Source organism: Podarcis tiliguerta (genome assembly GCF_965153285.1).
Source record: "Podarcis tiliguerta genome assembly, chromosome: 9".
NCBI lineage: Eukaryota > Metazoa > Chordata > Lepidosauria > Squamata > Lacertidae > Podarcis > Podarcis tiliguerta.
In genome coordinates, this window is record NC_139542.1 from 73,054,033 (window position 1) to 73,072,697 (window position 18,665).

Genomic DNA, 18,665 nt, shown 5'->3' on the forward strand with positions numbered 1-18,665 from the left:
TCTCCTCTGTAGACATTAATGCAGGGACAGGTTAGTATGGGAGGTGTTCTTTCAGTTGTCGACTAAACCTGAGAAAATAGCAGATCCAGTCCTCACCCAGCTTTCGAGTTGACTGGGTGACTTGGGGCCGGGCACTCTTTCTCCAAATAAGATGGAGCACAGGGTTGGCGTGACCATGGAATGGGCGGAGAGAAAAAATTGCAAGCCGCCCCGAGGAAGGGGCTCCTTGGAGGAAGGGGTGGGATTAAAGAAGAAGTACTGTAAATAAATAAAACGGCGCATAGCAGCTACTAGTTAATGCTAGGCGATTAATATGATGATAACTCCCTGCCCTAAATCTTTAGATAAAACTGCAAGAGAGCCTCTTTTCACTGTATGGGGATAACGGTAGTGGTTGTACTTCTTGAAGGGTATTCTGCACATGCACAGGGGCTCAGAGCTCTGGAATTATGAGATGACGGTGATAATATTGATGCAATAGTTCTGAGTCATTCATGCCTCCGAACATAAACAGAGAAACTTCTGTGTCGGAGGACGGCTGCTCCGGGTGAAAACGTTGCTTGCCTATGTCCAGAATCAGCAGCAATTAATACTGGTGGCAGTTCAGACGTTCAAGGGCCGAGTGCCTCTGAGCCTTCGCAGAATGCCCTCCTTTCAGCAGGTCCCGCGACGTGTCTTCCAGGGGGCTTTGGCCCCCTACATCTCTTGGTGGAAGCTCTTGGGGATCCCTTTCCCAGGCCTGTTTCTTTCCTCTGTCTCTCCCCCCGCCCGGCAGAGCGCCCGTCTTTTTCTTTGACGTCTGATTTCGCACGTCAAGGCTAATTTGCGCCTCCAGCATCACCGACTCGGCTTGACATCCATAATGAGCACTAATCATTCCGATTATTTTCGCCGGCCGCCCAGACATGTTCCAGTTGTTGTGACAGATCGCGTTTCAGGCCCTTAATGACGGACAATTACCAGCTCTAATTCGACGCCGCCGCCGCCGCCCGTTGACACCTAAAGCCATATGTGCGCGCTTGGCCAGGGAAAGGGACGCAGGCCAAGCGATTCCTCCAGCAGCTGCAGCGCACGCGGATGGGGCTGAATCCTGGCCCTGGCGAGGCGAGGCCAGCCTGCTGCTGCTGCTGGCACTCACGGTGCCTCTGAGCGTCTGCAGAGTATCTTCCTCCAGCAGTAAATGGTTGGGTTTTTTTGTGTTTTTTAAAGTCATCCACTTCGCTCACACTACGCACATCCATCAGCAGCTGCGGAGGAGAGACCTCCAGGTGCGGAAGGATTTGCCGTGTGCCCCCCCCCCTCCGCCGCTGGTGATGACGACGACCAGCAGATTGGCTTGCCAACGCGGTGCCCTCCAGGCTCCAGGTACAGTTGCATTCCAGTTCCCAGCAGTGGCAGCCAGCCTAGGCAATGGGAGGAACTGCTGGGAGCTGGAGTCGCGCAGCGTCTGCCGGGCGCCGCGTTGACTGCCTCTGACTTAGATAAATCCCGGGGAGGGGCCTGAGGGAGGTCACCTGGAATGCTGGACCAAACGGGCCTGGGTCTCATTCAGCACCCTGTCGGCCCAGCGTGTGGGTGGAGGTGCGCCCCCTCTTTGCCCTACTGGGGTCGCCCCGTCCGTTGGGTGACGCTTTCTGCTCTGTTCACCTGCTCCCTCCGGAGCGCTTGATGCTGTTTTCTTTGGCTCAGATCTGAGCGATAAAGGAAGGGCAGGGACTTTAAAACGGCTCCGGGGCACAGGGTGGCAACTGCTGGTTCTCTCTCGCCACCCGCTTTGAAGCCAGGATTCACTTAAATGTGCACGTCGCTTTGCAGAAAAAACGCAAGCCGAGAAAAAGTCCTTGCCCCGCAAACCATGCAATCAAAATGTAGTCTTTGCAGGGAGCGGGAGAGACCACCCCGCCCCAATCCACGCTTTGAACTGGTTTGGGGATCGGATTTGCTCTCGGACGCGAAGAAGGCTGTGAGATGGCCTTCGATGAAGGCGACTTGAGTTCCCTTCGGCCCCTTCACCTTCCGGGGACCTGTAGGTTGGGCAAGGTCGGTGGGTGGAAGGAAATCCACACCGACTCAAACGCTCTCCGAGCAGGGAAGCTGCCAGGATTGTGGAGTTTCCACCTAGTGACATCTCCTCCTCCTCTTCTTGTTTTACCCTGCTTTTCTCCGAGAGGTCCCCTTGTGGAGTATCCACACGTTGTGATCCACTTTCCCCTAGCCCGTTGCAGTTTTTAATCCTTGGCTCGATTAATGCGAGAGGGAAGAAAGGGCGCAGGGAAGGGGCGGCAGACTCGGGATCTAATAACCTTGAAATCACCTTACCGATAAGGTTTCTCTGCCTTTATTCTGCGTCTATAAGCGTTGATATGCCCTTCAAAGCTGTGTAAGAAAGGCAAATAGCTAACGATCTGGAATAATATTAATCCTGTCCTGCAACGGCATGACAGAATTCACTATTACAGCAATGATTTTGCGCCTGCCTACTGGGCTGCAAACGGGATGTTCCGATTGTCCCGTGGCGTTTCCACCGCCGCCACCAGGACTCCTTTTACGCAGTAAGTTTTCCGAGCGCCCTGAGCTTTCGAGAGGGCATTGGGCGTCGCCGGAATTACTGCCTTTCCTGCGGATCAAGGACCCTAACAAGTCCCTCCTTAGGAGAGGAAGGCAAAAAGGGGGTCAGGGATGCGGCTCCCTTTTCTCCAAGCGGTGGACACTTAGTCACCTAAGCAGTTCGCTCCAATTGGATGCGTCAGCGTCCGACCATAAACTCGTCTCCCTATTAGTACGATTTTAAGATAAATAAAAAACAAATCCGGGAAGAGCTTTAAAGCTTCAGAAGGGCCTGTGTTTTTCGGTTGCCTTTCAAGGCCTTCGAGGTCTTCAGATGGAAGAAGCAAGCCAGACCTCGCCTCGCGAATCCAGCAAATTTCGGGTCGGCAGCCTGGGCTGGAGGAAAATGGCAACAGCAGCCGCAGAACTCCAAAAGACTGCGATCCGCGGACCGCATGCTCCGGAATAGTCCCGTTGGGTTCCTGAAGAATACTCCCGCGTGTGGGTTACGCTGTGCAAGGGACCAAATAATGCCTCCCCACTCCCGGTAAAGGTGGGCAGTCAGCCGCCTTCTGTAATCAGATCCGATTACATTTCGACCACAAGAAACGGTGTCTAAATGGAGAAAGATTATGCTGATCTCTTTAATCTGTTTCCACACGGGATTCCAACACAACACACAGCAGAGAGACTTCCTGGGCATGGCAAATAAATTGCTTATTGCATAGCAACGAAGCGGGACCAGTTATGGTGACACCACCCAAACATTTCAGGGGCACTTGGGCATTGAACTGCTTGAGCACGCAAGCCTATCGCTATCCGAAATCCATTTACTTGCGGGTAAACTTCACCTAAACAAGCGGCATTTCCCCTTCAAGTATATGTAGTGTATTTAAGAGCCAGATTCTGCTTAACCGATTTCCTCTGGTGCAATCCTCCGTGTCTTTGAAAGGTCAACCCAAAGAACGTCATAGACTTTCAGGATGATAGTAGGACTAGGACCCCAAATGTCCATTGTAAAGGACACCTGCCCCACCGATCTAGAGACAAGGGGCAAATAAATTAGCTCAAGGGGGTGAGTTCCAGTTGTTCTGTCCCAGCTTCTGCCAGTCTAGCAGTTGGAAAGCATACCAGTGCAAGTAGATAAATAGGTACCGCTGAGGCAGGAAGGTTCCGTAAATGGTTTCCGTGCGCTCTGGTTTCCGTCAAGGTGTTTTGCTGCGGCAGAAGCGGCTTAGTCATGCTGGCCACACGACCCAGAAAGCTGTCTGTGGACAAACTTCGGCTTCCTCGGCCTGAAAGCGAGATGAGCTCCGCAACCCCATAGTCAAGTTTGACTGGACTTAACCGTCCAGGGATCCTTTACCTTTTACTTTTACCTTAAATCATCCCATGAAACAGGGCTGATTCACATGCTCATGCTCTTTTCGTGAAGCTTGCTACATCAAGCGCAACTTGCACGTGTGAATGGACCTTCTTCGCTAGTCAGAAACCACACCTAGAGCTTCCGCACCAGCTCAAACGCAGCTTTTTCTCCGTGGACCTGGTTTAAACGTTCAGATGTGAGTCCTATCAGAATTCAAAGCGGAAGAAAGGCACTGCTGTATTCATCACCTTCACACGAAGATAAGTCTTCATACCGCTCAGATCCCAGACGCATCATAAGCCTCGTGGCTCTTTCTGTGGGTTTGCACCCATATAGAGAAATCCGAGTTCAAAGTCCCCGGTGCCTCCTTCCATATCAGGTAGTCCGATCTTTGCATGTTTAATCGGAAACAAGCCCCATTGTCTTCAATAGACGTCACCCATGCTGAGGCTGCGCTCAAATAGAGTAGGCGCTGCACACGTGTTTACTATTGCAAGCTTGTGGATGGGACTTATTGAAGAATAAAAATATGGGTTCCAGCTGCAATAAGGGCCCCAGGAGGTTTTTGCTTGGGGGGGGGAGGAATTGGTGCGTGTTAGGTGCTCAAGGCATGATGAATATTGCCTACTTTCCATGTAAATTTTTACATCTACATTTTAAATGGGTCAGTTATAACGTTCTAAACTATCTCATTTAATATTGCCGAAATTGCTTTAACCCAATCATATGTACGCTTGGATTTTTTAAATTTTATTTTAAAGACATATGAGAACCTGTAAATAACTGATCCAAACTGATTCTTAATGAAGCTGCAATCCCGCTGGCTAATTTGGCGATGGTGGGACGATTGTAACCCGCGTCCCCCTCTCTTTCCTAGACCCCTCCGTGCAATAATATTCCATTTAAATTCATTAGGATACACAAGCAGTTTTACGACGGACGCGGTAGAAATTGGTGGTCTTTGTTCCTGACACAAATGTAAACATCCGTTGCGAAACCTGGAGGTCCCGTCCCGAACCTGTTTTTCTGTTTTTGCTTTTTTTGCAAAAACAAAGTTAGCATCTAGAAAGAAATCATTTGAGATGCGACACAATGGCAGTTTATGGCGCTTATGCCTGCTTGCTGTGCAGTAAGGCTCCGGTCCAAAATAGCTTACTAGGAACTGAACTCAACGCAATTTCCGTCGGAGAAAACAGAGGCAGACTCTGTTGTCACGCCCTTGGAGAGAGATGCAGGAAACTCGCGTGTTTATTTTCACATTTGTATACCGCTTTTTCTTTTTCAAAAGAGAAGCCGAGGCGGGTCACAATAAGCAGCCAAAACAAGAATGGGAAGACCAGTTTAATACATACCCCGTAGTGCCAATAGTGTTTCTTATGGAGTCTATAATTTTTTTTTAAGTGTCTCGTGTAAAACATGGTGATATTTGCAGTGCTAGAGGTTCACTGCAGTCGCCGTGCCATATCAATAGAAATAACCTCGGGATGTTTCCGCCTGGACTCCGCGCGTCTCCAAGGCGCGTGCTGGCGCGCCCGTCCCTTCCACGCAGCCGCTGCGCGCAGTCACCGCGGCCAGGTCCACCACGTTCACCGCGCAGCGATTACCAGGGAAGGAAGGAAGGAAGGAAGGAGTGTATAGGAGTCTGACAGTAGGACGATTGTTTTCTCGCCTGGAGTTTGCAAGTGCTTCAAACCATCCCCGAGGCAGACTGCGCATATTTGAAGGAGGGAAGAGGCGCAGGCTCCCATAGTGCGCTTAGAGCGGAAGGCAGCCGTCGGGGAAACGGAGTCTTGGCTCCCCGCAACCCTGTCCTCGCTGCAAACCCAGTCCCTCCTATCTGGCTAGTACGGCTTGCAATATAAAAACACAAACATACACAACGTGGTAGCAATACCCTCCCCACAATTGCACGCTGTTGAAACGTGGCTAAGGCAGGCGTAGGCGGATAACCGGAGTGGGGACTCTCAAGGCCCTCCCGGGACGAAGAAAGAAAAAGGCTGCCGCTGCAAAGGACAGCGGCCTGCTGCCGCCGCCTCTTCCCCTCTTGTTTTCCATGCCTTGGGAGGAAGAGAGGGGTGAGCCGACCTCCCGCCCCGCGGAAGGGATCTGCGGTGGTGTTTCATAGACGCCCCGGCGAGGACCACCGACTGAAGCAGGAGCCAAACAATACGTGGGGGGGGGGGGGTCTGCACTTCTTCCTGCCGGGGCGCCTCTGAAGCGAGCCCAGGCTCCTCCTCGGTGCTCGGCGCCAGAACGGAGTTCTCAGCCCTTCCACGCGCACAAACCCACGCTAGGTGGCCAACACTGCCCACAATGTTTCCTTCAGTTCCCCAGCCTAGGATTCTTTCTCTCTCTTTTTTGGTGCGGGTGTGTGAGCCTGGAGCTGCTGCTCCGGTTCATCAACGGGGAGTCAGAAACGTTTGCTGACACGGAGTGGGAGATAGAGAGCTCTCAAATAAATCCGCTCACAGGGCGATCCTATGCATGTCCTCTGTTGCAATAAGGGGACTGACTCCGGAGCAAGTGCGTTTAGATGGAGGTCTTTTCGGAGGAAGGTGGTGGAGAAATCTATGTGGCAGAAAATGGAGCAGAGCCCCAGCAAGGCCGGACCACCCAGGAGACCAGATGAGGCAATTGCCTCGGGCGGCAGGATCCACCGGGGCAGCGGATCCCAAGGCCAAGCTTTCTTCCCTCTCTGTTCCTACTGCAGATCTTCCCTCCCTCCTTCTTCCCTGGCAGGGAGGGGATCTCATTTTGGGGTGTGCCTCAGGTCCCCCCCGCAGCAGCGGCCTCTTTTCTTTGCAACAGTTTTCTTTTCGATCAGGAGCGGCGAAAGAGAAGTGCCTTGTTCCCCCTGCCCCCCCCCGCCCCAACAGCGACCGGCCGTCTCCCGGTAGCCCGGAGTGTGCCAGCTCTGACCTGCTGACAAACGGGATTTATCGTTTGTTTCTCCTACTCCTTCGCTGTGTTTTCACATTCTTTCCCGTCACGTGAGGCGCATTCCTGGCTTTAGAGGTGCCCAGGGTCTCGTAGAGGCTGCGCCAGCGAGGAAAGGCTTTGCAGCAGAATGGCCCAGGTGGGGATGCAGCCGAAGCAGAGGCGCAGCGCGATCCTAAGTGCATTTTTGTTTTGCAGAAGGCCAGCAGCGCTAAGACCTGCTTTGCTCAATGGGGCTAACTCTTTCCTAGTATGTTTGCTTGCTTGCTTGGGATTGCAAAAGCCAACAAAAAAAGGGCGTTGTCTGAAGAGCAGAGGGTGTGTGTTTAGATGGCTGATCTAACAGGAGTTAAGGCTTGCTTCTCATAAGCAGAATACTTATTGCAGAGACAAGTAATCTAAGTTACTGCATTTGTCATGTATTTTAATATAGTTCTCAAACAGAAGCTCTCCCATTTTACTTGGGTAAAAGCCCTGTTGAACACAGCGGGTCTTACTCCTCAGGAATCACGCTGCTATGGCCTCAGTGGTGTAGGGTGTTTATAGATGCTAGGAGAGGATATATTTATTCGATAATATTATTCCTTCTTCACGTGTTTGAGCTCAGCAGAGTGCTTTGCTTTGCAGCTTAAAAGGGAAACTTAGAAAGCCTAGTTTTAGCCTTTTAGTTTTAAGTAATCCAGGATGCTTTGAGGCAGACTGGATTCTCCTGGTATTTCCCCCTTTTCTCCCCCTTAAAACAATAATCACACAGACAATCTTGTAAAAGGTAAAAATAACATTTACTCACTCAGAATACTTCTTGAAGAGTAACAGATACAGCAGCTTTGTTCAGGCAGGCTTAAAATGGTAATCCAGTTATGAAGGCATACCTTAGTCTATCTTAAGATGGTTCTCACATTGCGGGAATGAGGTGAAAGAGCAAAGAGGAAGAGGAAGTTACCTGGCAGGTAAGGCGATTTTGTGTGGCTACACCCCCCTGCAGGGCACCATGCAAGTGTCTCTCAGAGTCCTCTCTAGGAAACTTACAGGACTCTCAGTTTCAGCTCCTATCAAGCGCCTATCTAGTCAACATGCATTATTGGTTTGACTGCATTGTAAATATCCCACAAGTGGCAGCTGGTGTTATTAGGGGTCAGTCCTCCCCCAGCAGAAAAGATTTATTTTGGTGAAGTTTATGAAAGTATTCCACTCTGGATATCACAAGAGACACATGGAAATGATCACACCTGCTGTTTCTCTGGCATATGTATTTTTATGAATGGTGTCCATGAGTTATATACTCATGATTTCGGCCATCCTTGAAATGGGCTCTTAGAAGAGAGAATGGGAGAAGATAATAAGCACATGCTTCCATCGGAATCAGGAAGACCAAAAACCATGTAACTTTCTGGCTGGGCCCATTCCATGCACAGCTGAACTGCTTGAGGCCAGTGCTGTAAAGAAAAAACATTCTCAATAGATATGCAGGGTCAAGTCATATAACCAGATACAGTGGTACCTCTGGTTAAGAACTTAATTCGTTCTGGAGGTCTGTTCTTAACCTGAAACTGTTCTTAACCTGAAGCACCACTTTAGCTAATGGGGCCTTCCGCTGCTGTCATGCCGCCGGAGCACGATTTCTGTTCTCATCCTGAAGCAAAGTTCTTAACCCGAGGTAATATTTCTGGGTTAGCGGAGTCTGTAACCTGAAGCGTCTGTAACCTGAAGCTTCTGTAACCCAAGGTACCACTGTAATTGGAAGAGACTCTGGTGGACATCTAGTTGAGAGGTTTTCAACCTTTTTGAGTCCACAGCTCCAAGCTTTCCTTGCTTCAGGCCGGTGTCTTGAGCGACGGATCGCGCGGCGGGCAGGAGGGTGGGGGAGCACGTGCCCCCACACTATTTTGGGCACACTTCCAGGTCAGAGTAGGCCTGTGTGCATGTGCACAAGGTATTTCCGGTGCTCCTCCGACCCGGAAGTGGGTCCCCGCGCTGTGCTGTGCCAGTAAGAGTGGGCGGCAGTGGCTGGCAGTGGGCTGGATACAGTGGCGTAGTGTGGGGGGTGCAGGGGGGGCCGGCCGCACCGGGCGCAACATCTGGGGGTTAGGGTTAGGGGGTGCAAATCCATGGGTTTGGGGGCGCAAATCCACGGGTTAGGGGGCGCAAATCCATGGGTTAGGGGGTGCAAATTACTTGCCTTGCCCCGGGTGCTGACAACCCACGCTACGCCACTGGCTGGATATACGAGTCCCTTGGGCCTTATCCGGCCCCTGGGCCGTAGGTTGGTGACCCCTGAACTAAATTCTTTCTGTGGCACCCCTGTGGGTCTCAGGAGCCCAGTTATGTCACCCCTTGCCTGCAGAGCTGGCAGCCTCTCACTCCTTTTTGTACACCCTCCCTTGTGGAGTGTTCCTTCAGCCTCCTCTCTTCTTCCCTCTCCTTAGGAGTCCTCTGGGCAGCTGCTGCTGCCCCCCCTGGTCTCTTAGCTGCCCCCCACCCCCCAAAGAGAGGTGCTTCCTCATGCCGCCCCACAGGGGCCAGGGAAGAGGATGCCCCCAGTCTTAGTGACCCAATGGAGACTGGCCAAAGGTGAACGTGAGGCCAGCAGCTTACCTTGGGAGGCAGCAGTAGGTGCTGCTGGGCCTGCATGGTGGAAAGGCTCCCCTTCAGCACTGGGCATTCAGCTTCCAGGCAGGCCTTGCACACAGCAAGCGCAAGAAAGGCCAGTGTGACGCTTGCCTGCCCAGCCTCCCATTTGTGGCAGCCATGAAATAGCACCTACAAACTTTCTCTGCTGCCAGTGCTGCTTTGGCAGGGGCAGAAGTCAGTGTTCACCCCCAGACACATTTCAGTGGTGGACAGGCAGCAGCACTTTTGAATGAAATCTAAGCTCACCTCTTCCTTCCTTCCATGAACTTCTGAGAGATGAAGTTCCATTGGACATTTAACTCTTATCAGTCAGACTTTCAAATGTGAGGAGAGTTGAACTCCTTCACTATAAATATATGATTCTCGTATGTGAAAGCAATCTGTCTCAGAAAAGCACCACTCATGTCTTCTGGCTACCTGCATGGTCTGTAGCATACTGTCACACCAATATCACTTTTGTTTCTCTAGGCCAGGGGTCAGCAAACTTTTTCAGCAGGGGGCTGGTCCACCATCCCTCAGATCTTGTGGGGGGCCGGACTATATTTTGGGGAAAAAATATGAACAAATTCCTATGCGCCACAAATAACCAGAGATGGATTTTAAATAAAAGCACACATTCTACTCATGTAAAAACACGCTGATTCCCTTGTCGGGGGCCGGATTGAGAATGTGATTGGGCCGCATCCGGCCCCCGGGCCTTAGTTTGCCTACCCATGCTCTAGGCTATCCTAACCTGGATCTTTTCAATATTACTTCTACTCTCAGATTCACAGGTTTCCATGCACGTGTAACATGTTCTTGATGTGGAATGTCCCTGCCCCTCTTTTTCTGTTGGATCTATTCCTTTTGAATAAGGTCTAACTTTCAGTTGCTATAGTCCAGTCATGAGGCTTCTGCCACCAATTCTTAATGTACCGTATTTTTTGCTCTATAAGACTCACTTTTCCCCTCCTAAAAAGTAAGGGGAAATGTGTGTGCATCTTATGGAGCAAATGCAGGCTGCGCAGCTATCCCAGAATCCAGAACAGCAAGAGGGATTGCTGCTTTCACTGCGCAGCGATCCCTCTTGCTGTTCTGGCTTCTGAGATTCAGAATATATTTTTTCTTGTTTTCCTCCTCCAAAAACTAGGTGCGTCTTGTGGTCTGGTGCGTCTTATAGAGCGAAAAATACAGTATACCACATCATTCCAACATTAGACTCTCAGGTTCTTCCTGTTTATTTCCCATACTCTGAGCTTTACTATGTAGATATCAGACACTATGGGGGGGTTGACCTTCTGGTTTCCCTGCTAAATTTCTCTGCAGTTTACTGGTCCCTGCTGCTCTCTGTGTGACCCATTTCCTTTCCACTGCTCTAGTTATCAGGATGGGATATTGCTTAAGGGTTGTTGCTGGGGTCAAGACTTAGTTTGGGAGATGCATTATTTTTGCCCTTGCCTGGATTATGTTAGTCTGTGAGCTGCAGAGGTTTGGCAAGGTCTAAGAAGAGAAGGGAGGGGAGACGGGAGGGTGTTGTTTGGGTGAGCTCTGTGGGGAGAGGGTGGCTTTGCCAAGGAATGCTTGTGGGAGGGGTGGATTTGGTAAGGAGTAAGGGGTGGGGTTGGGACGCGGGTGGCGCTGTGGTCTAAACCACAGAGCCTTGGGCTTGCTGATCAGAAGGTCGGCGGTTCGAATCCCCACGATGGGGTGAGCTCCTGTTGCTCGGTCCCTGCTCCTGCCCACCTAGCAGTTCGAAAGCACGTCAAAGTGCAAGTAGATAATTAGGTACCACTCCGGCGGGAAGGTAAACGGCGTTTCCATGTGTTGCTCTGGTTCTCCAGAAGTGGCTTAGTTATGCTGGCCACATGACTTGGAAGCTGTACGCTGGCTCCCTTGGCCAATAAAGTGAGATGAACGCCACAACCCCAGAGTTGTCTGTGACTGGACCTAACGGTCAGGGGTCTTTCTCTCTAAGGGGTGGGGCAGGGCACCCCACTCACCCTGCCACCTCCTCTGCTGGTGAGAAAAAGCAGTGGTGGTGGCTTCCAGTGAGATCTTGCTGACATTTTGTGAGATATCATACACTCTGCCATATCTCATGAGATCCCGCTGGAACTCACTGACAGCCACTGCTGCTTCTTGGGTGCCACTGCACAACCCAGGTAAGGGAGGCAGGATGGGGAGGCAAAACAGGCGGCAAAACAGGATGTGCTGCCCCTAGGAGTGGGAGTGGGAAGGGGTGGTTTTAGTGAAAAGTGGGGGGGAGGGGCAGCTTTGGTGAGGGGATTGGTGAATGAAGTGAACAGGGGCACAGTGCCCAGTTCATTATATTTTCTTAAAATGTCATGGGCTTTGTTTAATGACAAAGATTAGATGCAACTTGCAAGCACTCTTTTAAAAAAAGAAATAAAATTACTTTTTACTCAATAAAAGCCAGAAAGTATAAGCATGTGTGAGACAAAGATGTTGAACCAATGTGGATTGTACATCTCCTGCCTTGAGATATTATAATCTTGAGGTTTCTTAAACACTGGTCTTTTGAAATTTCACAAAGCACCCTAATTAAAACCACTCTAATTTCCTAACAGAGTAGGAAAGTCACACACATTCTTGCATCTGTTGAATCTCTATGAAATCAATGGGATTTTAAAAGTGGCTAACTTTCTGCCCATTTCACCCCTTATTAAGAAGCCCTCCTGAACAGTCTTTCTCATATTTCCTGTTGAAACCATTAGATATAACCAACATGGCCCAGTCAAAATTAAGGGTATTTTTTCCTCACTTTTTTCCCCCAGCGGAAGAGTTTTAAATGTACCCAACTTTTCTATTGAAATAAATGGAACTTAAATGTGTTAATAATCTGTGCTAGATGATGATCCACATTTTTATGATTTAAAGTCAAATACTTGGTTTAACATTTTGCTTCAAAATAAACTGCAGATTCCGAAGGATATTGGCCATCTTGTAATTTTTAGGTGTGCCTTAATACCATGCAGATTTATTCCCACCTAGAGAATTCCTAAAGTTACAATCTTTGATCTTTGTTCTCAAGAAATTGGTACCCAAGGTGCATATAAAACAGGCATTAAAGTGGCTTTCTACCTTGTGTTTCTTCATTAGCCATCCAGCTTACCACCCACCACTGCTGTGGATTTAAGGGACTCCACATAATTGAGTCTGTAAATTAACAAACAACCAGACAGCTGCAGAAACTGAGCCCTAGGTGGGACATTGGCCCTAATGTTCTCATATTAGCACATTAAACAAGCAGAAGGGGAGTTCTTAATTATGCCTTGTTTTATGGGAGCATGATAAATTCATTTTCCTGGCCTCTCTGCAACGTCAATGGATGTGTTTGTGCCAGTGTTGAATTAACAGAGATAACAAAAAAACGGCTCCCTGGATTGAAGGATTATTCCATGTATCTGAAAAAACATCAGAAGCAGGGTAGTAATGAACCTGGAGCACACCCGAGTCTGCTGTTCAGCATCTAAGCTAGCAGTTATTCAGCATTACAAACTGACAGCTTGTAAATGTAAATTTTATTAAATGCACAGCAATAAAAATTTGTAGGTTTCTGTCACTTTGAATAAAAGGCTTGAACCTTTTAAATTATAGCTTGTACAAGCACAGGGCCAGAACCAGGCAGCATTCTTAAGCTGGGGCTTTTAAAAGCCTCATTATTTACACTCACTCATGTAATATCCTTTGCAAGATCCAGATATCCATGTCTCATATCACACACGGGGATGACAGACAGCCTTGCATTTCATACCTCTTAAAAAAATATGGCAGGCCATACATAAAACTTGGCTCCCTTGGCCCTAGAGGGCCAGATAATGAAACAAAAAATTAAAGCAATCATATAACTAGTCTATTTTAGGACTGTTCTCCCTTAAACCACACATACTGGATGCTCGTACATCCCTTTAGTGTGAAAAGTGGGTACAGGATTTAGGACAGGGGTGAGGAACCCGTGGCCTTTGTTCAGTTTCATGTGTGTGGGAGGAACCCAGAGGGAGAGGCATAGGGCCAGGGGGTGGGAATGAGGCAGGAGGATGCGGAATTGATGGAGCAATGGAAGGAAGAGGTAAAGTTCTCAGCAAGAGACCAGTTCATCTTGAATTACTTTGGAGCAGTGGTTCTCAATTAGCAAAGTACTGTGCGCACACACCCAGTTTTTCAAAAGCCATGCCATGAAAAATTGAAAAAATTGATACCTCTGTGGTAGTTTTCGTTATGTCCCTGGACCACCAATTGGGAACCATTCCTTCAGAGAGTTAGCACACAGCTTGAAAGCTTGCTGGGAATTAAATACCAGCACTGGCTGTATGAGCTTGTGTATGGAACTTTCCCTCATAATCTGTGATGTTCTCTCTGCCTTGGTAACAGGGTCAGCTAAAGTTCTATCCAAAATCAAAACTCAGGGATCATCCTAGTGTTAAAGGTAAAGGGACCCCTGACCATTAGGTCCAGTCATGGCCGACTCTGGGGTTGCGGCGCTCATCTCGCTTTACTGGCCGAGGGAGCCGGCGTACAGCTTCCGGGTCATGTGGCCGGCATGACTAAGCCGCTTCTGGCAAACCAGAGCAGCGCACAGAAACGCCGTTTACCTTCCCGCCAGAGTGGTACCTATTTATCTACTTGCACTTTGATGTGATTTCAAACTGCTAGGTTGGCAGGAGCAGGGACCGAGCCACGGGAGCTCACCCCGTCGCACTGCTGACCTTCTGATCAGCAAGTCCTAGGCCCTGTGGTTTAACCCACAGCGCCATCTGCATCCCTAGTGTTAGGACTTGGACAAAGGAAAATGTAAAGGGATGATTCCTATGAAAATCCAGCTTCAGCTGTTGGAGCTGAATTATTTGGAAAATCTGTCTTCAGATACTAAACTGAGATATGATGGTGGAGACTTTCTGTTCTTTTGCTCTGCAAGGCAATGCCTACAGATATAATTTCCTTTCCACACAGTAAATGAAATGCTCATGAAGCCTGAAGTTTTCCCCTGGGAGCCAGAATTCTTAGCAAGAATGCAATGTGTTCTAAACCCCATTATCTCAATTTACTAAAAATAATTTGTGTCACAATAAAAATCAAGGTCATGGTCACTCATGTACCTGTCTTCCCTCTTTCTCCAGGCTCCTTTGTGTCTTATGAAATGTCCTTTCAGAGGCATGTGCAAAACACAGCAGTATCATATTTATATAGAGTGAACAGATGCGAAAGAGAAAAATAGTGATGTATGTCAATGAGTACTGAAATAATGTGTTTGAGATGAATGTTAAGCATTAGGCTACAACTCTAAGCGCCCTTACTACGGAGCAACATCCTACTGAACCTCTAAGTAAACATAAAAAGGTAAAGGGACCCCTGACCATTAGGTCCAGTTGTGGCCGACTCTGGGTTTGTGGTGCTCATCTCGCTTTATTGGCCGAGGGAGCCGGCGTACAGCTTCTGGGTCATGTGGCCAGCATGACTAAGCCGCTTCTGGTGAACCAGAGCAGCGCACGGAAACGCCATTTACCTTCCCGCCGGAGCGGTACCTATTTATCTACTTGCACTTTGACGTGCTTTCCAACTGCTAGGGGGATTCAAACCGCTGACCTTCTGATCGATAAGTCCTAGGCTCTGTGGTTTAACCCACAGAGCCACCAGAGTCCATACTTAGTAAACATACTTAGGGTTTTACTGCATGTTGCATTGAACTTGTAGCATGGAGAGGTACGGTATCTTACGGTTGAGTAAAACTGCTTAGGTTTGTGCTCACATGTATATAAGAACAGCCAATCTATATTAAGCAATACTGAGCAATTCTGTTTTCAATTTAGTTTTTATTAAAGTTTTACTGTGTAGCAAACAAATACACAACGAAAAGTACATATAGTGTCTCCACTATTCAGTCTTTTTTGCAGTTTGTATACATTTGGTATGAGACACTTTTGTCATATGGATTTTGTGATGGGGGGGTAATTATATTTCTTTCTGTTGCTTAGTGTTTGTGCGGGATTTTTGTGACAGCCTCACGTGTGTCAGTCCTTTATTTATATGTTTATTTTTGTTGGTATTACGAGAGACTGGAGACTGGTTGGTTGCCGTGTGGTTTGTATGTGTGAGGGGAAGGGGGTTGTTGAGCCCATCTAGTCCCGCACCCTGCTCTCAGAGTGGTCAGCCAGATCCTCCTTAAGGGAAACCAGGGAGCAGAACTTGAGCACAAGAGCATTTTCCCATGGTTCCCAGAAACTGGCATTTGCAAGCATTGCTGCCTCCCAACTGAGGCAGCAGAGCACCGTCATCATGGCTTCCATTGCCATCTCCTCCATGGATTTGTCCAATCCTCTTTCCAAGCCGTCCAGGTTGGCAGCCGTTACTGCCTCCTGTGGGAGTGAGTTCCACAGGCTAACCATGTGCTGCGTGAAGTGCCTTGTCCTGAATCTTCCAGCTTCCATTCTCGGTGTCATGAGAATGAGAGAAAATCTTTTCTCTGCCCACTTTCTTCATGTCACACATAATTTTATAAGCGGGAGGGTGTCAAACCATGGTTTTATAAGCCGGCTGTGTGCGTCAAACCATGGCTTTTCAATTTTGGAAACTGCAGGCAAAGCAACGCGCATGCCCAAATCTCCCTCCCTCGTGCTCCCCTGCTATTGGCGGACGCTTCCGACGCCCCGCCCACTCCCCCAGGTAACGGGGCTCCGCCTCCCTCTTCCCCCGCCCTCCTGTCACCTTTCACCCTCCGCGGCCCTTAGTTACCGCGCCGGCCTTGTTACGAAGCCCAGGACGCCGCCGCGGCTGCCCATTCCAGGGCTCCGGGTCGAACCATTCCCTTAGGGGGGGGGGGAGGCTCTCCAGTCCGTGCTCTCAGGCAGCGGCGGCGGCTCGCGGTTCCCTCTTCTCTGCGTCCCTCGGCGCCGCTTAACTCCCGTTTCTGCGTCTTCCCCCGCGCGGTGGCCTCTCCGCGGCCGTGTCCGTCGCCGGCTCCCCCCCCCTTCTCCTGCCAGGTGGTCTCGCCCAGCGTCGGCGTTAACGGAAAGCGCTGAGGGGGCCGAAGATGGCGGCGGCTTGGCCCCTCAGCGACTGAAGGCGCTCGGCCATGTCGGACTCGGAGGAGGAGTGCCCCGAGCGGCAGCTCAAGTTCGTGGTGCTGGGTGACGGCACCTCCGGCAAGGTCAGTCAGCCCCCCGAGGGAGCGAGACTCGCCGGGAGGACCGCGCTCCCCAAGCGCCTCCCGCCCCGCGAGGCCCCCGGAGGCCGGAGCCGGGCTTGTGGGTCTGGGGTCTCGCGAGGGATCCTGGCCAGCACCTCTCCCGGCGGCCCTTCGCCCTTTAAAAGCGCCGGCCTACCTCGCAGGGGGGTTGTAGAGAGATGACAGGGACCAAAAGCACCGGGGGGGGGGCGGGTCCTGAAATGCCAAGAGGTGTTTTTCTTATTTATTTAGTTACATCGTCTGTGTGTGTGTGTGGGGGGGGGGGGAGTGATGCTACCGCCCCCTCCAATGTAATTAAGAAAGCAAATAGTTTTGTTTTAGCAAACAGCCAATATGCGCATTAAAACGATGGTAATTATAACAATAATAGTGATTTGCATTTCTACTCCTTAACCTTTTTAAAAATTCCTATACCTGAAGTTTTGTAGCATGGATCTGTAGAGCCTTAACAAGGAATTGGGATGTTCTGAAAGATATGTACTTCTCAGGATCAGACAGCAAAAACAAACAAACAAACAGGTCTTTGCAAGGGATATCCTTCCCTTCTGTACTCTTAACGGCGGGTGAATATAATTGTTTCTAAGATCATTATAGAAAAGGCATTCCGGGAGCATATGAGTTGTATCTTCTATTGACACCAAGTTGCAACCACAGACTCAATATCTTTCTTAGGAATTCATTTATGTCGGCCCATCCAAAATGCTAACAGGAGAACACTTCATCTTGCCTGTGTAAAGAATAAAGTAAATAAATAAGAACGCCCCTCCCCACACAAGGATCACCTCCATGATAGGGGCAGATCTGATACCTGCCAGGGCTCCTTAAAGCAGGTGGGAGCTCAAGTGACTAAAGAAGTGCCTCCTTGCAAAAAAAAAATCCCTGTGAACAGTGCTGGATTTACGTATAAGCTAAACAAGCTATAGCTTAGGGCCTCACTCTCTTGGGGCCCCCAAAAAATTTAAAGGAAAAAAACCTGGATGTACATTTCCGAAATATAAGATAAAAAACAAATAAAGCATAGATACAGCAACAGTGTTTCACTATTAATATACTTCTTAATTGTATTTCAGTTCAACAATTACTTTGATAAAATGCATATTTTGTTAATGTGCAAATGGCTTTAGATACCTATTAGGTCCATAAATTACCATATAGCATATATTCAACACAAAAAACAGCAACAATTTGTTGTTTACAAAAGACAGCGGGACATATAAAGGGCCCAATTACCTTCGGTAGCTTAGGGCCTCATCAAACCTAAATTCGGCCCTTCCCGCGAGAGTACAGTGGTACCTCGGGTTACAGACACTTCAGGTAACCCAGACTCCGCTACAGACTCCGCTAACCCAGAAATAGTACCTTGGGTTAAGAACTTTGCTTCAGGATAAGAACAGAAATTGTGTGGTGGCGGCGCGGCGGCAACAGGAGGCCCCATTACCTAAAGTGGTGCCTCAGGTTAAGAATAGTTTCAGGTTAAGAACGGACCTCCAGAACGAATTAGGTTCTTTACCCGAGGTACCACTGTATTCACTTTTGTCATTTGCAGCTCAGGGCTCCTCTGTTTGGAAGAAGAACACTCCACTGAACACAGTGGGAATTAGTATTATTGTTGTTATTACTATTTAAAAAGAGGGTCATTTCAAAAATAGGATTGGGCTGTCACATGATGATTACGGGTTTTAGATTGTTAGAAAAAAAGACATCAAAACTTTCTAGGGTTTCTAACTTATATATTAAAATTATAGAACAGCTTTATCTTCCAAGGAGGGGTACATCGTTTCCCCCCATTTCATCCTCACAAGAACTCTTAGAGGGAGGTTAGGCTAAGACAGTGGTTCTCAGTTCTTTTTCTTGGAGGCCACACTTGCAGAAAAAAATTGCTTGTGCCACACCAAATTTTTTTATAGATAAGAAAAACATTGGAAAACAGAAGAAACAGAAACTAGCACTGTTTGTACACAACTACTTTATAATAACTTTATAATACTTTATAATAACTAC

The 18,665-nt window shown here is 48.8% G+C and overlaps 1 protein-coding gene across 3 annotated transcripts in view; it reads left to right on the top strand.

Annotated features, from left to right (window-relative positions):
* Nucleotides 1–16,175: 16,175 nt before the first annotated feature.
* RAB28 (RAB28, member RAS oncogene family) overlaps nt 16,176–18,665 on the top strand; it is a 57,795-nt gene continuing 55,305 nt past the window's right edge. The window contains exon 1 of one of the 3 annotated variants that reach the window (XR_014501998.1): nt 16,176–16,625. Coding sequence is in view for 2 of the 3 variants with exons in the window: in XM_083399179.1 (XP_083255305.1) it covers nt 16,551–16,625 (75 nt within the window). In the remaining variant the exon portion in view is untranslated. The remainder of the gene's footprint in view (nt 16,626–18,665) is intronic. The other 2 variants (XM_083399179.1, XM_083399180.1) reach the window with 2 other exon arrangements.